This window comes from Heptranchias perlo, chromosome 2 (genome assembly GCF_035084215.1).
Source record: "Heptranchias perlo isolate sHepPer1 chromosome 2, sHepPer1.hap1, whole genome shotgun sequence".
Taxonomy (NCBI): domain Eukaryota; kingdom Metazoa; phylum Chordata; class Chondrichthyes; order Hexanchiformes; family Hexanchidae; genus Heptranchias; species Heptranchias perlo.
The window spans coordinates 65,939,300-65,964,910 of NC_090326.1; the positions used below are offsets into that span (position 1 = coordinate 65,939,300).

Below are 25,611 nucleotides of genomic sequence, written 5' to 3' on the forward strand. Positions count from 1 at the left end.
GAATAAAATAATTAGAATGAGTTCCTGTGTTAAATTCGGCAGGATTCCGTGTCCCCGGCCTCGCTGGGTTTTCACCGAGCTACTCCCCCGCCTCCCTGGAAATATCGGGGCCCAGATGTCCATTTTTTCTGTTTATTTAGAATGAAAACCCTATTAAAACACTTTGGGCTCGATTTTCGGATGTCCAAGCGGGTGTGTTAGTGGCGGGGGGGCTGCGAAAATTGGGGATTCCCGGGGCAGGTCCGGAGACCGGGTCCAATCTGCCCACTTCCGGGTTCCCCAGTGACGCGCTTAGATGTGCGGGACTCCCGCCGGCAATTAAAGCCAGCAGGATCCCACTTAAATCAATTAATTTGATACTTCAGGTCATTACAAGACCTGATCGGGAGGATATTTTAGGAGGGGTGGGATTTTCAGGTCAACTGAGCGTGTTTCCCGTACTGGGGGAAACACTCCCAGTTGAAATGGACGTGTTGCAGCCACCAGCCTGTGGGAGCTGCAAAGGTCCATTTGACAGGTGGGGGGGCGGGGGGAGACCCTCGCTCATTGCAGGAGGCCACTCTGTCACTTTGGACAAAGTTTGGCCTCCACCACCCTCCTCATAACAATAACATTCACAAACTTGCAACCTCAACCCCGGTTTGCAGACACATTTATCTACCTTATGGACCCCCTCAAACGTACATCTTCCGGATGGGGTCCGCCATAGCTGCAGTCATGACCTCCTCAGAGGACGAACAGCATCACCAGCCTCGCTGGCCATGCCGTCCACCTCTGACATGTGAAGTTCCACAACACAGTGCTGTGACACATCCACCTGCACAGCAGGAGGGAGGGCAACCACAGAGAGAGATGCGTCGCAGAAGGCACTACCCTCGCCACAGGGTCCACAGACCGAGGCTCAGCTTTCTGGACCTCTCTGAGGAGCAGTGCACACGAAGGCTCAGAGTCACTCGACATGTAGTCGTGGACATCTGCAGCCTCCTTGATGCCAAGCTGCTCCCGGCTGGACCGAGCACCATCTTCTTACCTGTCGCTGTCAAAGTCACCACTGCCCTCAACAACTTCTCCTCCGCATCCTTTCAGTGTGCCACCAGGGACATCGCCAGCGTCTCTCAGTCGTCTGCACAAAAGAGCCCTGCAGATACACCTGCACCCACTCTGCAGTGACACAATGAGTGGCATCAGTTGTGGGTCTTCATGGTGATTCTCAGGAAAGGGCATAATTGCACAAACCGGACAAGATTTGCAAAGACGTGGCAGTAGTGGTGATAACAAATTTTAATGTTTTTTTTGCAAAACAAACGAAAGTAAATCAAAAACATGACATTTTATCTTACACCCTTGTGCATCCCCTTTGTGCTCACAAAACATTTGCCTTACGTTTACGGGAACCCCTACGTGATGCTACCCCTGTGGCTTCAGCAGAGGTAGTGGCAGGTTGCTCTTGTCCATGCCCTGATCGATTAGATGCTTTGCGCGACGCCCTCTGGGTTTCGGTGCCCGTGAGGGCCCCTCCAAAGACTGCTCCACCTGCACCTGTGCAGGGGCAGACTCGGCCACCTGGAGAGGGGGCAGCATTGCGGGTACTTGTTGAGAGGGGGGCAACGGGTGAGACATGGGAGCGCTTTGAGTGGCGTCCCCACTTCCATGTCCCCTTTCACCATCATTCCTCTCCTGGCCCAGGCCCACAACACTCCTTCCATCCTGCTGGACGACAGTTTGGAGGACTTGTGTGAAGCCTTGGAAGGCTAGTTGTAAGGTATCTGTCAGCCTGTTTAAGGTGGCAGAATGTTGCTCACCATGAATCCGGCCGTTGTCAGGGCCTGAATGGACTCATTGTTGAGCCGTGCTTGAAGCTCGATGGAGGCTAGCCTTTCCTCCATCGCAGGCATTCCCGCACCTACCCGCGACACTATCTCAGAGATTCTTCATGTCCCTGTGACACTATCTCGGAGATACCCTCCTGTACCTGTGCCACCATTCCACTCATGCAGGAGTTGAACTCCTCCATCCTCTGCGTGATTGTGGAGAGTGCGCGTGGCAACTGTTCCAGTACTTCGGCAATGTGCTGCTGGCCCTCGATGACTCTCCTTTTCATGGCTGGCCCCCAGGGTTCAGCATCTGGGTCCAGCTGATCAGAGCCTGGAGAAGAGTGCTCCTACCGACGCGGACTCTCCACGGCTGCCCCTGCCACCAGGGTCTGCTCGTGCTCACATGTGCGTGGTGACTCACCATGTGCAAGCCCAACTAAATGAGGACAGTGACCCACCAAGGTGTGTGTATCTGCGCTGGTGGATAGCTGGCTCAGATGTGACGATGCACCTTCAGAGGCCGGCAGGTTCTCTGAGGAATCGCCCTCCGCCATCATGGCACTCGCAGATGGCCCTGCAAGAGAACAGAAAGCAATATTAAGCATGTGGACAGATGTTGAGGTGCTGCAGATGCCAAGTGATGCTAAGATCATTCGCTATCATGAGTGCTGAGTGTTAGATTTCTGTCACCAGCTGCTTGTGCACTCCCAGTCTCGACGTCCGCCACGGACAGGCACTCCAGCGTCCAGCTTATTTCGAGTGCTTGCTGCTCCGCGTTTATTAAGACCAACTGGTGTGGCGGGCCCCTTCCGGTCCTTGCCCTCTCCCAGGCATTCTGGCATCTCTTCTCCTATCAAGGCAAGACACAGAGATGTGATTGAGTGATGGTTGCATGGTGACCCGCTGCATGCATTGGTGTGGGTGGGGGTGAGCGTGAGGGAGATGCATGGGAGGGTGCGTGTGAGACATAGCCATGAGATTGTATGAGGATCGGGTTGCGTGGTACATAAGAACATGAGAACATAAGAAATAGGAGCAGGAGTAGGCCAATCGGCCCCTCAAGCCTGCTCCGCCATTCAATAGATCATGGCTGATCTGATCCTAACCTCAAATCTAAATTCATGTCCAATTTCCTGCCCACTCCTCTAATTCCCTTTACTTCTAGGAAACTGTTGATTTCTGTTTTAAATTTATTTAATGATGTAGCTATGTGGTAGTGTTCGAATGGGAACTGGGGCGGTGAGTACGTTCAGGCAAGGTGAGGATGAAGGTTGGGTGGATGTGAGGAGTGATGGGAGAGCGTTGTGGTGGCAGTGCAGAAGGGGTTGTGTGGTGGTGGAGGTGATGTGGAAGACGGAGTGTGGGAGAATGCGTAAGTATACTCACTTTGGCTGACCTGGTTAGGTCATTAAAGCACTTCCTGCACTGCACCCAGGTTCTGGACACATTGCCGCTGCTGCTGACCTCCTTGGCCATCTCCGGCCAGGCCTTCTTGGCGGTGGAGGGAGGCCACCTCCTCCCATCAGATGGAAAAAAAATTTCTCTTCTCCTCCTCACCCCATCGAGTAGCACCTGGAGTGAGGAGTCAGAGAACCTTGGAGCAGCCTTGCCTCTGGCCTGCTCCATGATCCAAAATTGGTTCTTTGCTGCAGGAGGCGCATTGGAGGACTGCCCCTGCAGGGCTCCTCCTGCTGACAGCCTGTGATGCGGGTGCGCAGTCCGCCCGCTGCGCAGGTCGGGAACGGGAAACCCGGAAGTACGCGCCAGTACCATCAATTAGGCTGCGATCGCACCCAGTCGACCCCCCCCACTGCCAACCCGCCTCCCTCCTAATATCGGGCCCTTTGTGTTCTAGGCTGACCTAGCTGCTCACAACCGCACTGATGAATCCTGCCATTTAATCACCTAACAGTTTGGACTGTGCTAGTTGCATACACCATCATCAACTCACTTCTCGGTGCTAAACTATTTGGCACAGTTTTTCTCAGAGAATGTTGACACTGAGGTATTTAGGTCTGTTGTGATATTTCCCCATTAAATACTTAGAGAAAATCTAAATTATTCAATTTGTATGACCATAGCAACACTTTCTGTGCTATCATTATATATTGACAAGCTAACTTTATTCTTGCTAATCAAATGGTTGTGTACTTTAAATAATGAGTTTTCAGCTGATTCAATATTAATATGATGAATTGATATCTTATTAATAGATTGATCTTAAGTATGTAACAAACTTAAATTGTTCCAACGCATTCAGAAAATTCTGCTACTCTTTTATATTAGTTTCATAGGGTACAATGATCAGCACCATCAGAGAACGGAGGATAAATTATATTTACTTATTAAAATCCGTAGAAAGCTGACACAGCACTGATGCAACTGTGCATGCAGATTTTTAGGAATGCCCATTTGATTTTAATGTGACAAGACGACCAATTTAAGGTAAAAGCATCGACAACCACCTAAGACGTGGCACCACTGCAGGAAGGCAGGAGATAGCTGAACTGACAGTGCTGTATGTTCTCACTGCTATATATTTGATAGTTTTTGTTTATTCGTTCATGGGATGTGGGCGTCGCTGGCGAGGCACACATTTATTGCCCATCGCTAATTGCCCTTGAGAAGGTGATGGTGAGCCGCCTTCTTGAACCGCTGCAGTCCGTATGGTGAAGGTTCTCCCACAGTGCTGTTAGGAAGGGAGTTCCAGGATTTTGACCCAGTGACAATGAAGGAACGGCGATATATTTCCAGGTCGGGATGGTGTGTGACTTGGAGGGGAACGTGCAGGTGGTGGTAATGCCGTTGAATGTCAAGGGGAGGTGGTTAGACGCTCTCTTGTTGGAGATGGTCATTGCCTGGCACTTGTCTGGCGCAAATGTTACTTGCCACTTATGAGCCCAAGCCTGGATGTTGTCCAGGTCTTGCTGTATGCGGGCTCGGACTGCTTCATTATTTGAGGGGTTGCGAATGGAGCTGAACACTGTGCAATCATCAGCGAACATCCCCATTTCTGACCTTATGATGGAGGGAAGATCATTGATGAAGCAGCTGAAGATGGTTGGGTCTAGGACACTGCCCTGAGGAACTCCTGCAGCAATGCCCTGGGGCTGAGATGATTGGCCTCCAACAACTACTACCATCTTCCTTTGTGCTCGGTATGACTCCAGCCACTGGAGAGTTTTCCCCCTGATTCCCATTGACTTCAATTTTACGACCAACCTATACTGTTTAGATCCAGACTGGAGAAGTCAGTCAGTCTGCAAGATGAAGTTTGGAAGCTAGCAGTGAGCAGCTGAATGTAAAATTGTTTTCAGCTACAATAAACCTAGATGTTTTTCTTTTGTCATTTAATGCTACGATATTATGAATCGCTGGGAATTTCATCAGGAGTTCTCCCGGTTGGCTGCCATAACTTCAGCGGAAGATCAGCAGAAACCCCGGATATACTGCATCGAAAGGGTTGCCGCTGATCTACCGCCAAAGTTATGCAGCCAATCGGGAGAACCCCTGAGGAAATTCCCGGCGAATGTAATGTAGAAACAACACTTGTCATAACCTTTTTGCGCTGCAATTTTCAAGTCCATTAGTGAATTTGTGTTTCTTTCTTAATCAGAATGATATTCAGTGGTAGCATATAGATGGCCTGGTCTGATACGAGAATGAGCTTAAGATCATGTCTCCAAGCAACAAAAGGTGGCAGTGTGCTGACATAAAATCAGCATCCTCTGTACAGCTGAATTTCAAAGTTCAGATATATGCATTACTGTAAAAACTGCAGAACCTGAGTCAGTCGGGGTGCCACTGTAAATCTAGAAATTAATAGCTACAGAATGAATCTCTCCTTATAATAAATCAGTGCACACTGAAAGCTTCTTCCAGATGCTCAGCACTGAGGTATCGTGCACAAGTAAATGTATTTGACATGTTGTTTTATTATGTGCAGAACAATTTGTACCCAGAAAGAAATGGAGAAAAAATAAAGCAGATCACCATAGTAACAAAGGTTTTTCAGAATCCAAGGTTCAAAGGCTTACTTTCAGATTTGCACATTTATTTAGTGTTCAGCTGAACACCCCCTGCCCATTCTGGACACAGCGAGTGTTCACAGAGTATCATTTATAGTAATGCCACATCGATCAGATCACTGCTTCCACAATTGCAGGAGATACAGCAGTGATTACAAAGAGAGATGTCAGTAGCTGTGTCCCAATTCCTGCTCGAAATCCTGGTGCCAGGTTTTATGACCCTTCTGAGACTTGACTGCAGCAAATGAAGAAAAATCTATGTAATATTAAAGCAGCTGCTCCGTCTGTGATTAAAGCCATACAGTCAGCACTAGTAGTTCGGTCATAAAGAAAAACTGAACCACAACCAGGGAACTCTACATAAACATCAAATATTAATATATTTCTTAAATATTTATTACAGAGAAAAGCAACAAATTTGGCCAAAGAGACAGGTGATATAGTTTATATTATACAAGTTGGCATACAAACATACACAAGGAATATATGGTCTACTCAAAGTGGGGAATTTACTAAATGCAGACTGGCAGTGGGTTGCCTCACCCAGTCTCCACCACGATTGGAAAATCGCGGGCATCACACTCGTGATTTCCAGACAAGCCCTAGTGGCAGGTCAGGCTCCCCACGCACTTGGAAAATGATCTCCATAAATTCCACCTTTAACAAAAAAAATTGGAAAATGTCTAATTTTATACATAGCTAATGACCCTCTAATGAAATCACAGGAATGCCAGGCTTTGACAGGTGTGATATCTGAGAATGTGATTTTATTAGTAGGTCATTATTATGGAGAATGACAGGCATTCTCCTGCTAACTGTTAAAAGAGGAATTTCATCTCAAAATTACCACAGATAAATAACACCTTTAAAGCACCAGTCTTTAATTATGCACTCTAATGCAGATGGTTCAGCTATAATCTTTATTTGGGATCTGTAACTTTGTTAAATGGTAAGTCCTCATGGCAGTGTCCTAGGCCCAACCATCTTCAGCTGCTTCATCAATGACCTTCCCTCCAACATAAGGTCAGAAATGGGGATGTTCGCTGATGATTGCAAGTGTTCAGTTCCATTCGCAACCCCTCAGATAATGAAACAGTCCGTGCCCGCATGCAGCAAGATCTGGACAACATCCAGGCTTGGACTGATAAGTGGCAAGCAACATTTGCGCCAGACAAGTGCCAGGCAATGACTATCTCCAAAAAGAGAGAATCTAACCACTTCCCCTTGACATTCAACAGCATTACCATCACCGAATCCCCCACCATCAACATCCTGGGGCTCACAATTGACCAGAAACTTAACTGGACCAGCCATATAAATACTGTGGCTACAAGAGCAGGTCAGAGGCTGGGTATTCTGTGGCGAGTGACTCACCTCCTGACTCCCCAAAGCCTTTCCACCATGTACAAGGCACAAGTCAGGAGTGTGATGGAATACTCTCCACTTGCCTGGATGAGTGCAGCTCCAACAATACTCAAGAAGCTCGACACCATCCAGGACAAAGCAGCCCGCTTGATTGGCACCCCATCCACCACCCTAAACATTCACTCCCTTCACCACCGGTGCACAGTGGCTGCAGTGTGTACCATCCACAGGATGCTCTGCAGCAACTCGTCAAGGCTTCTTTGACAGCACCTCCCAAACCCGCAACCTCTACCACCTAGAAGGACAAGAGCAGCAGGTACATGGGAACAACACCACCTGCACGTTCCCTTCCAAGTCACACACCATCCCGACTTGGAAATATATTGCCGTTCCTTCATTGTCGCTGGGTCAAAATCCTGGAAATTCCTTTCCTAACAGCACTGTGGGAGAACCGTCACCACACGGACTGCAGCGGTTCAAGAAGGCGGCTCACCACCACCTTCTCGAGGGCAATTAGGGATGGGCAATAAATGTGTGCCTCGCCAGTGACGCCCACATCCCAGGAACGAATAAAAAAAAAAGTATGGCACAGCTTTCTGTCACTCCATTCCCAATATGGACAATAGTGGAAGTCCAAATGTTAGCTTGGTTCAGTTGGTAGCTGTGTGAGACAGAAAATTGTGGGTTCAAGCCACCAGAGTATGTAACATAGGCTGACACTTCAGTGCAGTACTAAAGGAGTTCTGCATTGTTTGAGGTGGTACTGTTGAATGAAAATTTAAACCAAGGTCCCTTTCATCAGTTCAGGTGGATGTTAGAGATCTTGTAGCACTATCTGAAGAAGGTATCCCGGCCAACATTGCTCCTTCAACTGACACAACTGATTAACTGGTTGTTCATTACATTACTGTTTGTGGGACATTGTTATATACAAAATGACTGCCGTGTTTGCCTACATAACAACAGTGACTGCACTTCAAAGTAATTCATTTTATATTAAATGCTTTAGGAAATTTCTGAAAGATCTGTTGAGGCACTATATAAATGTAAGCTTTTTCTTTTTTGTGTGACTTGTGTGAGATTACGAATGAGCACGGAACACAAATTCTAACACTGTACCAGCCATTGCTGAGCCAAAAATTTAAATGTTTGGAAAAGTTTAACATTGAACTGAGTTTTGTCTCCTTGTCAATTGAATGGTTGCTTTTTCAGGTTACCAATATTTAACAGCTTTATCATGGGACTCAGTCCTTTGTGAATTTTGTTTTTGTTTATAACCCAATTTGGACCAGTTCTGATTCCAAATAGTCTGTCTATATTTTTTTTAAGTGATGACGCATACATGAGGAAGGACAATTTTCCAGCCTTGGCTTCATCTCTGCCTACAATGGTGTTATCTAAGTTGCAGTATAAGTTTCTTTCCAGGATTAGTTTAATGGTACCAATGGTGTCTATGATGGACTGACTGTCTTAGGTGTAAGAAAAAATAGTAATTCTTTTATTGATATATTGGGAATTTAGTTGGGGGGGAAGGCAAGGTCCAGGTTTTTATGTGCTTTAGAGGAGTGAAGAATGTCTATCCAACTTCCAGTCAGTCTAATGGGAGAGAGGGATGAGGCTTGATGAGTTCCCTGGTAGTTCTTAAATATTTTCCAGCTTTTCTTGGTAAGTTGCCCAATTTATTCTTGTACTTTGGATTGTCCACATTTTGCCTATGTAAAATTCAAATGGGACTTGAAATGGGCTCATTTACAGCGTAATGTCTAACACTGTAATTACTGCATCAAATGATCTGTTATACTTGAAACATGCCTCTTGTTGGCTGATGACAGGGTGACATAGACAGCACTTGGACTGGTCTGTGGCTGAGACCCTCCCAACCACAGGGGATATGTGGTAGTTGCCAAGAGGTAGCTAGTGAAAGGGATGAGAAAATAGTTGGGAAATAGGGACACAAATAAATTAAGAAAAAACTTGAGGAAATAATTTGTGAAAAGTTAATGCATTTTAGCAAGAGTTAAATGTGTTTGCAATGCTACAATACTTATTTCAGATTTAAAATAATTCCTTATAAGTGAACTAAAACAATAATTTACTATCCTCACACTTCACTTTTAAGTTGTGTTACAAGCAGTGTCAGCTTGGCTCAGTTTGTAAGATATTTTGCCTCTGGACCAGAAGATCTGGGTTCATGCCCTCCCACTAGGACTTGAGCTCATAACCGAGGCTGACACTTCACGGAATACTTGCACTGTGAGAAGTGCTGCCTTTTGGAATAGACATTAAAACCAAGCTCCCATCTGTCTGTGATAACATTCAGGTGGACATTAAAGATTGCTTGGCACCATTTGAAGAAGAGCAGGGAGTTGTCCTGGCTAACATTTCTCTGTCAACCAATACCACCAAAAATATTCATCTCGTTGTTTGCGTGATCTTGGTGATGCTACAGAGCTGCTTTATTTGTCTACACCTGAAAAATAATTCATTATGCTTTAAAATGTTTTGATATGATAAGGCATTATATAAATACAAGTATGATTATTATCTGCTTATCAGACAGCAGCTATACGTACTTAGTCTCAGTCACAAAGTTCATTCTCTTCTACTAGGAAGGGGAGAAGGGAGAGTTAAATGTGTTCGCAGTGCACAGCAAGAGTACGTCTTTGCCATTTGATCAACACTTTAAAATAATCATGCAACATTACTATGGAATGAATTTTGTCTTAAAGATAATATCTTTTATGTCCTGGAAAAAATAAAATGTTAACGATGCTCATATTTTCACTCCCTGTTTACTTTTCAGGCAGACCAGATGTCTGGTTTTCACATACGCTCAGTGCTGTGTGTTCCCATCTGGAACAGTAATCATCAGATCATTGGTGAGTGGAGACACCGATATAAATTTAACAATGTTTTTATCCACAAAAGAAATGGCCTTCACCCTGATTTCCTCCTCAGCATGTGCACCCGTAAAACTGGGGCAATCTGAATTGTGCCTGTGATTAACTGTAGCTTTCCATCAGATGCTGCACACAATGCAAAAATACAAACTTAGGCAGCACTTTGAACACATGGTGTAGTTTTCTTTGTTTACTTTTTTAAAAGTTTGTGTATAAGAACATTGGCTCCAAACAACATCCAGAAATAACTAGCTGCCCCTCCAATTTAGGCTGGGTGGCGGGGGGAAATCTGGCTGCCCTAGTGGCTTTATCTAGCGAGTAGCTGAGCTATTCAGACCAGGAAGATGCCGGATATGGTTGGTGCAGATTTAGCTGATCTGAACCTGGGTGCTGAAATCTATGAATTATGGAGGAGAAAATTGGCTCGAGTTCCCACTCCTGAACACTGTCCAATGACCGCTGCTGGAAGTACATGTATCTGGGTATCAGGAGGGGCTAGAACGAGCTTCAACTGTGTTGCCTACTGTAGATGAATAGTCTTTCAACACCCAATGCTCAAACTTTGGGTGAGACATTGGAGAATGATCCATGTAATCATATCTAGCAACGACTCAACTTCTTTAGGAGATATGGGGGGATAACATTGGAAGAGAAACATTTTTATCTGTACCATTCTGGTTTCTTTTTTTAGGGGAGATTGACTATAGTCAAAAAAGTTATTGCAATATTATTTGCTATGAAGTAATGTTATTTGGTTCTATTTATCTATCCAATTCCTCAATGTGGTACTTTGTGTGAGAAACATGCAGAAAGTTATTTATAGAGATGTTATTTGCCTTAAGAAGTGTGTTTTGAGAGATAATTGAGTACTTATGCTTAGGTTAGTATTTTTAAATGTATTCTATTACCATCAAATAACATGGATACTACTTAGCCAGGAATTATCCAAATTCAGAATGTGCATTAAATTTCCAATAAAGGAATGATGGAGTGAAGTAAAATGTCACAAATAGAGCAATTGAAATATAAATATTTCACCACAAAAGAACCTCTTAACACAGACTGTTTTGCTTAGCAAATGCATAAATACAATACTTATGAGGAGGATATCATGATATAGTAAAGGAAAACTACATTTCTTAGATTATCACCCTGGGATTTGATCATTTTCCCCTTTCGTATTCTAATCACGTGGTTATCAAGTAGAAATATAGGACGGCCAACATAGGATAATTTTAATTAGGAAACAAGAATCAGAAAGGTGGATTAAAGACTAGATTGAGTTGAGGAATAAATTGAAGGCTTTGCTTGGAATCTCTATTATAAATAATATCTTCTAATTTCATGCAAATGAGCAACTACATTTTTATGAAATGTGGTAGCGCCATTTAATACTGTGAATTATTTTTCAAAACATCACTACTTAAGTGGAAAGAAACTTTAACACTGATTATCATCTGCTAGGATGAACTTCAAACAGGTGGAATCACACATACACAAAATGCACAGTCACTAAAATGTGTGTGCAAATATAACACAGCAGGATAGACTTGGCAAATTGTTATTAAGAACTTCTAGTGTGCAATGCCGAATTTCCTCAAGCTTCTATGTGAGGTCTGCACTGATTAAATGCTTTGGTGTTGGCGATTATTCAAAACATTGTAGTCAGCTTGCAGTCACTTTCATGTTGTGTAACGTTATCATTACTGGTGATATCATAAGGTGTTTTATGTTGCTATCATACTTGCCCACCCTTTCACCATAGCCATTGGGATGGTATTGCTCCATTAAAGGACAGCAGTATTTTCCTTACCATTGCAGTTAATCTGTCCTGTCACAGTTACCATCATAGTTTGTGCTGTAGTCCAGGCACTGCTTCTAGCTCACTTTGAAGTATGGACAATAGGACACTCTGATTTTGGAAGAATCAGTGTCAAATCCAAAGTTAGAAACCAGTTAGATCCTAGGTCATTTTCTCAAACACCAACCTCAGTATTAAACTTTAGATTATGATTATCAAAATGTTTGAGCCTCTGAATCAAATCGCAAATTAAATGTAAAATTGTCCTCAGTGCACTCCTATGCTTGACTCTAAGCAAGCTGAGCCAGATCAGAAGCAATTGTGCATTAAGAACACATCATAAATAACAAATCATGGAGCCTGAGAACTCTGAAATATTGTGTGGAGTTGATATTAAAGAGGCTGAGGCTTTGCAATTTGACATCATATCATCTCGACTCAGTTGCTTGTTGAGCTCCAGAAATTAATATTTTATTAGCTATTGATTAGTGTGGGTAATCATCTATATAAAATTGGTTGAATGTGTCTAATATATTTTTGTGTTGTAATATTCAAAATGGATTGTTGTATTTGTTATTTCTTTCACCTACTCTAAAATGATAGGGGGCCATATGGTTATAAACAATATCAATGCAGTACAGTAATGAGCTTTACCTGCTATAAAAGGAAATCGAAGAGTGTAAGTTCTTCAAATCCTAGAAACAATAATAGTTGTACATTTAAACTTGTTTTCTGCTTTAGGAGTTGCTCAGATACTTAACAGGCTGGATAGAAAAACATTTGATGATGCCGACCAAAGGTTGTTTGAGGTGAGATTATTACCTTTCCTATACTATATTGATTTGCAAATTGTAATTGTGCCTGTTCAAAACTGCAATATTTATCTCCATTCTGTGGCATACAGCATGACTTTGACACTTTGCTGACATTAGTCTGAGTACATAACTGATTGTTACATAAGGTTCTTGGAGTTTAAATATCAATGGCCCAAGTGCCCCTTAATCCTTATCTCCTTCACTTAGCTGATTGGTTGAATGTATGATTATTCACATTATGAGGCCGGTCAGCAATGTAACAGTGGCAATCACTATGTTGCTATTCATAGCAGTGTTTTTCCCATCAGAAGTCTAGTACTTAAAGATGAATACTGATATCAGCTAGCACATTCATGAATTAAACTGTTCAAAGAATGATGATTAACTTAAATATCCTTTTATCCCTAACAATTTCTGGTGATTTTAAAGTATTTTAACTTTTACATCATTAAGGGAAAGGGCAATGACAAACCACCAAAACTCAAAAGAGGGGGCTGAATCAGCATTACCAGAATCATGTCTGAACTGTAATTATTTTTAGTGCGTCGGTAGCAATACTGTATGACTATGCAGTTTATAACATCAATACCCTAAAAATGTTCTTTTATTCAGTGGTGCAGAACACCAATAATGAGTCAATTATGGGGGAAGATTTTCTCTGTTTGCCATGTGCAACAAAATTGTGAACCTGTTATTTAGAAATGAGTTTCTGATTTTGTTGTGTTTAGTGTGCAGAGGAAACGTTCCCCCATCAATGTGCTACTGGTGTGCTTTGTATTGGCACAGCAAAATCTACTGAGACAATGATTAGAAACAGCCTCAGATGCAACACAAGTGACTGAGGTCCTTTCCTCATATAAGTCATGCACATCAACATCAGTAAAGATTTTAAATGTAATCTCTTGAAACTATTTATTATTCATACTACACTCACTCAGAAGTGGAGTATTTTGCCTCAGAGTAGTAGTGGTGATTTTAACGTGAGGTACAATGCAAACTTCCACTGGGGCTTCCCTATGAAAACGTAAGGGGTAATTCTACAAATTTGTACTCCCTATAAAGCAAACACTTAGGTCAAAGGTTACAAATATGGTGCTTGGAAGAGCATTGCGTTGAAGTTGGAGCCACTTCTCTCTGACACATTCAAATGTTTGGAGATGTGGGTCACAGTTTCTCCAGAAAAGAATATATGTTAGGCCCCAGCTGGAGTAGTGTATCCAATTCTGGGCACCACACTTTAGGAAGGATGTCCAGGCCTTAGAGAGGGTGCTGAAGAGATTTACTAGAATGGTATCAGGGATTCAATGGTATTCAGTTACGTGGAGAGACTAGAGAAGCTGGGGTTGCTCTCCTTAGAGCAGAGAAGGTTAAGGGAAGATTTAATAGAGGTGTTCAAAAACATGAAGGGTTTTGATAGAGTAAATAAAGAGAAACTGTTTCCAATGGGAGAAGGGTCGGTAACCAGAGGACACAGATTTAAGATAATTGGCAAAAGAATCAGAGGCGAGATGAGGAGAAATTTTTTTATGCAGCAAGTTGTTATGATCTAAAATGCACTGCCTGAAAGGGTGGTGGAAGTAGATTCAATAATAACTTTCAAAAGGGAATTGGATAAATACTTGAAGGGGAAAAAATTGCAGGACTATGGGGAAAGGAAAGGGGAATGGGACTATTTGGATAGATCTTTCAAAGAACCACTACAGGCACGATGGGCTGAATGGCCTCCTTTTGGGCTGTACCATTCTATGTTTCTATAATATTTCATTTGTTTGTGCAATGGCTTATTTAGCAAATTGTGGAAACCTGCAGTATACTATTTGAGCATAGTGGCTTGACAAGTACAGAATGTAATGAAGGAATTGAACAGGCAAGGTCTGGAGGAATGAGAGAAGACAATATTTGATGTATTTTTCATGCTTATTGAGGTGAGGGATGCTGATGTTGGGGAATGGAAAATGTTTCTATTTTTTGGAACCAGTGTTAGTATTAAGCATTTCCTGGTCAGCTGCAGCTTGGTCAGATACAATTAAAGCACCCCTTACTCAATAATTGTTTAGTCTTAGTCTGGCAAGTGGGCATTGCCAACCACTGTTCTCTTACACGACGAAGGGACGCAGTGGGCATTCGTTTTGTTCTCTTTTATGCATGTTCGTTGTGTGTCACAACAAGAACTCCATGGAGTTCCACGGGGGTTCTCCTGATCTCCCCCGTAACTCTGGCGGAAACCCTGCACAAAGAGCTTTTATGCTGTTTCACCAGCATTTCCACCCAACCTTTGTCAAAGTTACAAAGGATGGTTTGGGAGAACCTCTGTAGAAATCCCGGATGTATATGTTGCATATTACCTTTGTGCACTGAATTATATATTGATTGTACTTCCCTTTTACTGTGAAAAATGAATCAGCCTATTGTCGAGACATTAAAATATACAAAATAGCAAAACAAAAAAGCTAAAAACTGATAAAGGCAGTCATAATTGTTTGCAATATTTTAGAAGAGAACTTGATGTTGTGATTCCCTGTCTATGTGAAAGAGATAAATTGTACTTCACTTATAGTGGAGTTAATTTGTCCAGATAATCTGGACTGAAAATTTTTTCCCAAAGCCAACACATTCCATGTGTTATAGTATGCTGGAATAGCAATTTGTCCAGATATTTGCTTCAATTGATGATAGTTGCAGATATTGTTGATACATTAGTCACAATCTGGCAGGATTCAGACTCTCTGTGCTCTCTATAGTATCAATGAAATAGTGCATGTTATTTCTTCTGGAATTTGAGCTCTTAATCTGAATCTATACAATCTATGGTTTGTCCATTCAGAATCTTTGATTAAATATTTTACAACAGAAATCATCCAGCTACCAAATAAAATGACGAGCATCTTCCTGAGTACATTTGTGAGACACATTTAAAAATTTACAGTGTATACATAAGACATATTTAAATATTCAGATTAGCTGCCATTAGGCAGTCCTCAGCTTTTTGCAACTTTAAAGTTGTCTATGATTTCTTGCTAAGGTACTGATGAATCTTGTGCTTGTTCTAGGCCTTTGTCATTTTCTGTGGTCTTGGCATCAACAATACAATAATGTACAACCAAGTGAAGAAGTCCTGGGCAAAGCAATCGGTGGCTCTTGATGTATGTTTTTATATTTTACAATATTTTAAAACAATATGGAAAGCATTGAGTGCAATGGTTAAATACAGGTTATGAGTATTTTATACAGTATATATGGGAAGCAATGTTGTAAGCTGTGCTTGGATATTCAGAGAGAAACTATACTCAGACTGGAAGCCAATAAAATAAGGTCCCCCCCCCCCCCCCACCATGCTCACTCCCTCAGACACCCACTCTTTGACAGTCCCTGACCCTTGTCTGCCAATCACATGCCACCCTGGCTTGACCGTACCCTTTTGTTTACTTCTAGCCTCCTCCCCTCAGCCCTTGAGCAAAGTGATGGAAGTTATTCTATTAAACATAATTTTATGCCTATAAGAACTTTAACAAAAATGATAAAAGTGAGCTGGACTTAGTGTGGGTTTAAATAGTTCAGAGTGTGATTGGTGTTAGTTTAGGTCTCCGCTACATTGTTTGGATAGCGGTTGCTAAGGAAACATTTGTTGCTTTGTCTTCATTATTCTGTAATGTAAAGGTGATGCATAAAACAAAGATTAGAAGTCAGCATGCTTTGTTGTGCTGATATAAGAAGTGGAAATGGCTCCATGCAAAACATTCATAATAGATGTTATCTCAATGCAATTTTGTTTTTATTCATTCTTGGAATGCGGGCGTCGCTGGCAAGGCTGGCAATTATTGACCATCCCTAGTTGCCCTTGAGTGTCTTGCTAGGCCACTTCAGAGGGCAGTTAAGAGTCAACTACATTGGTGTGAGACTGGAGTCACATATAGGCCAGACCAGGTAAGGTTGGCAGATTCCCTTCGTTAAAAGACTTCAGTGATCCAGTTGGGTCTTTACGACAATCCGATAGCTTCATAGTTACTTTCACTGGTACCAGAATTTATTTCCAGATTTTTAAAACTGAATTCAAATTCTCAAACTGCTATAGTGGGATTTGAACTCGAGTTGTTTAGATTATTAGTCCAGGTCTTTAGATTATTAGACGAGTAAGATCAATTGTATAATTATAAGCATTTGCTTTATCCTGTGGATCAGCACCTTTGGTTAAAGCTTTAATTGTGAAGTTATAGGGTCAATTCTCTGATTGGATGTACCAGTAACACTGGCACAGATCACATGAGTGGGGGTCAGAGAATTGGCTGAGCTGGCTTTAGACCCGTTTCTTGCATAATACGGTGAGTCATATTTTCTGCCTGGTGATCATTTCATGTGCTGAGGCCAATCACATGATTTGGGCAATAGCCTCATTAAGTCCTCCAAATTTATGCAAATACATACCAAGTTCCTTTCCATGCCATTTCCAAGGTTTTCATTAGGAATATACTGAAGTCATTGAGTGTCCATTTAAAATGAATGCTGCATCAAGGCCTGTTCAGCCAGTGCATCAGTGTAAATATGGCAGAGCGGAACTCCACCCACATTTATCCAAGGCCAGAGTCCTTATCCCAAATTCCAGAGATGAAGTTATTTGTATATCTGGGGCAGGACGCTGGCTCCTCTAAGGGCCCATCAGCAGAGCCAATCCACCCTTCTAAAACAGAGCAGTGCATTGCCATTCCACCTGAAGTCGAAATGGGCCAAAGAAAAACATTTTTATGCAGTCTTTGACTCCCACTGAAGCCATACTTACTAGAGAAAGTTTAGGGCCTTCAGAAAGCCACATAGTGACTGACATGATTTCCGCTGAGGCTTTTCAAGGGCACAAAGGACGGAAATTTTCAGAGGAGCCTTGGAATTTGCCCCAACCTGCCCTCTTGATGTGGGGCGGGGCGTGTTCCAGCTCAAGGGCGATTAGGGATGGGCAATAAATGCCGGCCTTACCAGAGACGCCCACATCCCATGAATAAAAAAAATATTCCAGGTTCCCCCTCAGATGGAAATGGGACTTACAGCTCCAGGAATTTTTAAATAGAATGTAAGTTGAAGAATGCTGCAGAACAAGAGCCAAAATAGTTGCCATATAGATCCATTAAAGAAAGAAAAGTGAATTACATGTAAATCCATTGCCACACATGGGACTGAGCCAAACAAACTAGAAGGTCTCCAATCTGTGTTAAGTTAGCTGTTCATAGCCGGGGCAGCAGAAGGAGGCACCAGCATTAACCAGGATGCACTTTGGCTGGGGAGGGGAAAAATCAGGCAGGATTCCTGCTCTTGATTGATATTCAGTGACTCCTGCTGAAAAGGGGGTGTATGTGTGTGGATGTTAGGTGAAGCTCAAATTATGCTTGATGATGATGCTCCCATAGCCAACTAGCCTGGCAGAATTCATTGTCTTGCTTCACAAATGAAGAATGCCTATTGGTGCGAGATACTGGAGGGCACATTTGGTCCCTGTAACTGTGTCACTGTAGGCGTTACTGTCTTCAGCGGGTAAAAATTGGGAAGAATAAATTTTAAAATATTCAAACTGACATCAGTCTTGTGAAGGCTGAATTAAAAAAAAATCTCTGTTGTGTATTAAAATCCATGTCATTGAGAAGTGAATTTGACAAGTGAATGAAGTCCAGCCTAGGTCATTTTACATTAAGGAACACTGTTTGCATAGAAAAGATCCCTTTCTGAGGAAACTGCAGGGATTTGGTATCTGCAAAAGTGTAGCTTATTTTGGCAGCTGAGCTTGCTCTGAGAAAGTGACAATTTCTGGTGCCATCAGAGGAAATAATAGGATCCTCACTTACACTTTCTCCACCAACATAAGCTGTATTCCCTGGAAACTAAATGACTGTACTCAGTACAAATTCCTTCAATCGTATCTATGCTCATTGGTCCTTCACTGACCTTTACATAATGATGAAGGAATTGCATTGCTCATTAACTTTTTACTTTACTACTCACATAGAAAGGGCACTTATATGCAATGTATGTTGAAGTGTTGAAAATTGGCCTCTGCATTATAAAGTGTCTGTACCTGGACTTTTGGAGTATTTTAAAATAAAAAATATACACAATAACTGCTTGGCGGCTCCAACTATAGAATGTTGGACCACAGTTCAGGGGTCTAGGTATAAAACTTGACTGATTTTTTACCTCAACCATTGCCATTTTGGAGGAAGTTTGCTGTGGAGCACCTTCTGGTGGCACAGCATTCCACCTCAGGTGTCACCAGCATACATGTGGAAGCTAGCTCCATGTCATCAACAACACCCAGCTCCCGCACTTTACCACCTCGCTAGACCCTCACTTGTCCGACATCCAGTCTTGGATGAGCTGCAATTTCCTTCAGTTAAACATTGGGAAGACCAAAGTCATTGTCCGTTGTTTGGAGCAAAGTCCAAAACTGTGCTGCCTGTGTCCTATCCCTTCAAGGCCTTGCTTGACCCTATCTCTATAACCTCCACCAGACCTGCAACTCCTCAGAACTCTCCACTTCTCTGACTCTGGACTCTTGTGCATCTCCCCCTTCCTTTGCCCAACAATTGTTGGCTGTGCCTTCAGCTGTCTGGGCCCCACAGTCTGGAATTTCCTCCCTAAGCCCCTCCACTTTCCACTGCTCCTTTAAAACCCACCTCTTTGACCAAGCTTTTGGTCACCCCTCCTAATATCTCCGTCTTTGACTCAGTGTCCATTTTATGTCTGATTACGCCTCTGCAAAACACCTTGGGATGTCTTTCTACGTTAAAGATGCTGTATAAATGCAAGTTGCCATTGTTGATGGTGATGATGATGATGGTGATGATGATGAAGTAGAATCAGTAGAGAGAGACCCATCCCGCCCCAGTGGACCTGCTCACAGGATAATGAGACGTTTTGTGTAAAGTGAGTGACAACCCAAATCATGGGAAGAGAGTCAAATTTCAAATTCACAAACAAATTACAAATCTTTTCAGTCAGAAGTAATGTTAAGAAAAAGATTTTTGTTAAATGTTTTATTGGGGCAGAAATTGCTTGTGAAATAACAGTGAGCTGAACAGCGTTCTCCGTTGTTAGTGGCGAAGTGGAGGAGCAAATTCCGGCATTCGCAAATGCGCAGTGAAACATGGAAATCCGGAACTTGCTCCTGCTGGTTCACCAGCGATGTGACAGCTTCGAATTAAAGGTAAATCGCACGCTGCAATTAGAGAAACTATTGAAAAAGTGCAATCTAGCCTATCTGCCCAGCTGGAAAGTAACTAATTGTGCAACAAAACAGGTACGCTTAAAAAAAATACCAGGACTACACTAGGTTTTAACAGTCTGCCAAATAACTAAAAATTAACTTTAAAAGATATGGAGTCTCATTACTCCGTATTGTAATAGCTTTTGGTCATTAAATTTTTAAAAAATCAAAGAATTTGAATTTTTTTTATCTTTTCCCTTCTGTCTCTTTTATTTAATTCAATTATTTTTTTTACCCTTTCTTTTTTCACGGTCCATAACTGTTTTTACATTGATTCTAATGTTGTACCTTTCACTTCCTGGTTTCCAAGCCCGCAGAGAGTTACGCAGCGGGTCAAAAATGCTGTGATCTGATTGGTTGAGGGGAGAGCTCAATCCTCTCGCTTCTCCCATGGGTCCTAGCTTCACCTGAACTGACGCTGGGCAGTTCCCCACTTCCTATTAGAGGAAGTGGCTGAAGAAAAGGGTGGCGGTAAGTTAGTGGATTAGTATAAATCTATGGAGCGGCGAGCACTGTTGGTTCGCTGCTCTGGGCAATTTCTACCCCGTTATGTTTCCACAAGCCTATTTTTAAAAAACTGTTTCACGGTTGCATGACCTCTAGTGGCATCTGCTCATTGCTACAACAGCCCTTTTGATTAATGACATGTTGATGATATTTTGTCATTTAAACTGGCAGGTTATGTACACGTTAAAGCTGCTGCTTATGAGAAGATTAGCAATATTTTGGAGTTGGTTTTAATTTTCTCCTTGCCCCTTGATAAAATGAATTCCTCTGGAGTGTCAGTTATCAATAGGTGCCCTTTTGGAAAATTAAGTGGTTTTCCTAGATAGGCCCTAATTTCCATAGGAAAGCCAAGGGGGAGATAAGGAGATTTTTTTTTCACTCAGCGAGTTGTTATGATCTGGAATGCACTGCCTGAAAGGGTGGTGGAAGTAGATTCAATAGTAACTTTCAAAAGGGAATTGAATATGTACTTAAAAAGTAAAAAAAATTGCAGGGCTATGGGGAAAGAACAGAGGAGTGGGACTAATTGGATAGCTCTTTTAGAGCCGGCACAGACATGGTGGGCCAAATGGCCCCCTTCTGTGCTGTATGATTCTATGATTTTCCCAGTCTGCAGCTGGAACTTGAGTCAGAGGTCAGTGGAACCTCCACAGAAATGGTGTAAATGGCAATTTTTAGTGGTTTACACCATTTCTCCGTGGGTTCCAATGATCTCTCACTGGAGAAATTCGAGTTGCTAGTCTTCTTAGTAAGCTGTCCTTCACTGTGATGGGCAGATAGTATCCTGCGTGACTTTGTGAAGTCCTCTAGTTTATAAATATTGATGATTAGTTACCATTCCATTGTAAGTGACTAAGGTCAGAGCATGTGGAGTCAGGGGACCCGTAGCAGAATGGATAGCAAGTTGGCTACAAAACAGAAAACAGAGAGTGGGGGTTAAGGTTAGCCACTAAGACTGGCAAAAGATGGGAAGTGGTGTTCCACAGGGATCAGTGCTGGGACCTCTGTTGTTCACAATTTACATTAAAGATTTGGATTCGCGAATCGGACAATTTCAAAATTTGCGGCCGACACCAAATTGGTGGGTGTAGTTAATACAAAGGGAGAATACATCAAAATGCAAGAGGACATTAATAAACTTGCAGAATGGGTGTGTAATTGGCAAATACATTTCAATATAGATAAGTGTGAGGTGGTGCATTTTGGTAGGAAGAGTATGGAGGCCGCTTACTGCTTGGATAATAAGAGTCTAAATAGAATAGAGGAGCAAAGGGATCTAGGGGTACAGATACATATCATTAAAAGTAGCAAGGCAAGTTAATAAGGCCATAAAAAGGCAAATCAAGCACTGGGGTTAATTTCTAGAGGGATAGAATTGAAAAGCAGAGAAGTTATGTTAAACTTGTATAGAACCTTGGTTAGACCACACTTGAAGTACTGTGCACAATTCTGGTCTCCATATTCTAGAAAGGATGTAGAGGCACTGGAGAGGGTGCAAAAAAGATTTGCAAGGTTCTTACCAGAACTAAAAGGATATACTTATCAGGAAAGGCTAAACTGGGTGGGACTCTTTTCTCCAGAACAAAGAAGGCTGAGGGGTGACCTGATAGAGGTCTTTAAGATAATGAAAGAGTTTGATAGGGTAGACGTAGAGAAAATGTTTCCACTTGTGGGGAAGTCCAAAACTAAAGGTCATAAATATAAAATAGTCACTAATAAATCCAATAGGGAATTCAGGAGAAACTTCTTTACCCAAAGAGTGGTAAGAATGTGGAACATGCTATCACTCGGAGTAGTTGAGGCAAATAGCACAGATGCATTTAAGGGGAAGCTAGATAAGCACATGAGGGAGAAAGGAATAGAAGGGTATCCTGATAGGGTTAGATGAAGTAGGGAGGGAGGAGGCTCCTGTAAAGCTTAAATGTCGGCATAGACCAGTTGGGCCGAATGGTTTGTTTCTGAAGTGTAGTTTTGATGAAACTCGATGTAAGTCGGGTTTCATAATCCTTAGTTTGAAAATACCCACTGTTATGAGTAACATGGCCTTTTGTCAGGATTGTTCAGCCTGACATGATTCAATGCATTGGTATTGAACACGTAACTGTTGTGCTAATATTGCTAATGAACTTTATCATTTGAGTGAAAGCAATGGCGCAGCATCCAGATTTATTTTCCTCAGTTTAGGTACAGATGCAGATTTTGGTAAAAGTTCCATGTTCTCAGGCTGTGGATTTTAGCCTAATGGAACTAGTTTGGATATGCTCGGGCTTTAAGTTTGGTACCATGCTCCCCCAGTGCCCATTTACCTGGTAGGAATAAACAAGCCCCTCCTTCAGCCCCTCACCTTGGCGGTTTCTTCATTTTGTTACACGATATTTAAAGTGCATTGTTTCCTAAATGGTCACATGAGAGATCGTAGTTCATAAATAAAACACACAGAACATGTTGATGCCATCAGTGACGCAACAATGTCGCTGCCTCATTATTTGTACATGTCCATGTAAATTTTAAGAGCCACTGCACAAAGTCAATAAAGCTAAGTCAAACACTCTCATAAAAGTTTGTGTTGCAGCCGATAAGAGTCTGGTGTAGTGTGAACTTTCTCTAGCTGTGGGCTTGGCACAGTTTCAAATGCAGGTGGATTCCCTGCTGTATGTGGAATATGATGCCCTTGAAGAAACACAGAATCTCATCAGCCTCTTTCAAACACACAACAAGCACAGTGTGGAGTTGCTTGATTATTTAAATATATTGGCCCTGGATTCCCACAGGGTTCTCCCAATTTCCTGCCATAACTTTGGTGGAAGATCAGCGGACCCCCCCCAGAGAAACGGTGCATCGTTAGCAGTGTTAGCTCATTGGAAAATGCTACAGTGTAAAATTGTCATTTTATTCTGTTTTGTTGTGAAGTCTGAAGGGCTTTGATTTAGATTTGTAAATTGATTTAATCATAGATCTTGGTTGCACTCAGAACTGCTGTGTATGTCGGCAGTGCCAATGAGGAGTGGTCAGCCATGAATAAGGGTGAACTCCTCCCTTCTCTCTCCCTGAGAAATCCCATAAAAGCAAGAATGTTTTTAATTAAGATATAATTAAAATAGACTGAGTGGAACATTAATGAACTATTCTTGTTTTCTTCAAAATAAGATTTTAATCAATTACAAATTATACACAGATAAACATTTGTGACATTTTGTCCTACGTGCTGAAATACAAAATTGTAATGCTACTGTGGAAGGCATTTTTAAAAATTGCCATTTTTGCTTTGCTATGCTGACAAGATAATTTGTAATTGATTTGTGTTGAGTGTGAACAGGGTACCACAAAAAATAAAATGTGGAGTGAGAGGTATTTATAAATGTATACTTTCTACTAACTTAAAGGGACACTGTCTTCATAGAAAAAATGATTTACATTTTTTTCATTTTGAAGAAAGAACCAATGACGTATGATGGGATAACAATTGTTATACATTGCACCCATTTTTGGAGTGTAAAACAACCTGTGCGTGTGTTCGGGCCACTGCTAAATTTGTTTTTTAGACGTTCCATGCAGCCGCCTAAAGCAGCCGTTGGGTCCCTTGTATATGTTGATGAGGGGCCGAAAGCTTGTTTTAGGACCACTCTGGGAAATTGATTTGCGATGAGCGGAGCAGGTGCTGGTCCTGCTCTGCTCACGATTCTTCAGTGGCCCCCACCAAAAAGTATGTTCTAAAAATAATTTTTTTAAGTGTTGCTGTGGAGAAAATTGGAGCAGGAGTGTTGCCCCGACCCCAAAGTCCTCTTGATCATGCCCCCTCCCCCAGTGGCGCTCCCAGGATTTACCTTCAGACTGCCGCTGGTGAAGCAAATGGCCCGACACTCATTGCCTTCGAATGTGGAGACGGGACAGGTGCCGGCAACTCCTGCCAATAATGTTAATAAGGCCCGAGGTCCAATTTTGGGCCGTCCCCTGGTTGGGGTGCATGCTGTTGGCGTGCGTTGATTATGTGCCCAAGAATGGGCCATAACCAATTTCTACATCTATGTCAAACGGAAGTGATGCAATGATGTGTTTTGATCTTTTTCACCATCTGTTGTATTTTTTAATAAAATTCAGTATTTACTTATTTCTGTTTATTGTTTCAGTTGCTGTCCTACCATGCAACATGCTCAAAAATAGAGGTCGATCGACTGAAGGTAAACGGCTTCCTTTACACATCCAATTAAATCCCCTTAGCACAAGTTCCAATTCTACTACCATTGGGCAGGCAACTCTAATAAAATCCTCCATTAAATCCTGAAAAACGCATCCCTCTGAAATAAAACCTTTTTTTATGGAGATATTAAATCAATACATGCATGCACGCTATCGGTGTTTTTTTTACTCAATTGTGCTGAACTCTTGTTTAATAATAGATTGTCTTGGGAATTTCATTCACAAGATGTTTTATATATCAACATGCGTGACTGGGTTTATAAATTAGTAAACAGGTTGTTGATTATAAATCTAGAAGCCTGTGATTAAATGTAATGCATTCGCCTGCTGACTCTCTGCTGCCACATGAATAATACCGAATACCAAAGAGTGGTCAGTGCAGATTATTTATTAAAGTAATAAAATCCGCTCACAGTGAAAAAAGCAAATGGATGAATTTAAGGCCTGCTCTCCCCTATTACACAAAGAATTACTGCATATTACCTTCTTCATGCATGCTGTTGCTATAATGTCTATTTTTTTATGCTCTATAGTAAAATGATAAGTATTGTGGGAAATAAATTACTATAATCACAAATACTGATAAGTTACTGCAATTATTTTATGTATAGATATTTCCCATAAACAAGTTGTATATGTTAGGTGCAAATGTTTAGTTATTGGCATTGTTATTCGTGTGGAATATATAAGTGCAAGATCCGAATGATGTCTTTTAATGATATCATCAATTATGTTGGCAGTATTATGGTCTACACCTTATAATATGCACCATTCCTATGGCTACACGTTCCCCCCCCCCCACACCCCCGACACCAGCCACTTTTATAATGCTGTCTCTAGGAACTGCTCTAACAGTGTCTGTGGGTTATAAAGGGTCGCGTGGCATTGGGCAGTTTTATATGGGTTCTCTATTTGTCATTTGAGTCATATTCAAATATATG

General features: G+C 42.0%; 1 protein-coding gene across 1 annotated transcript in view; it reads left to right on the plus strand.

Moving 5' to 3' along the window:
* Positions 1–25,611, plus strand: part of pde11al (phosphodiesterase 11a, like) — a 211,168-nt gene that overhangs the window by 113,628 nt on the left and 71,929 nt on the right. Inside the window, exons 7-10 of the mRNA XM_067997983.1 lie at positions 10,011–10,086; positions 12,650–12,717; positions 15,774–15,866; positions 24,601–24,651. Coding sequence (XP_067854084.1) covers positions 10,011–10,086; positions 12,650–12,717; positions 15,774–15,866; positions 24,601–24,651 — 288 coding nt within the window. The remainder of the gene's footprint in view (positions 1–10,010; positions 10,087–12,649; positions 12,718–15,773; positions 15,867–24,600; positions 24,652–25,611) is intronic.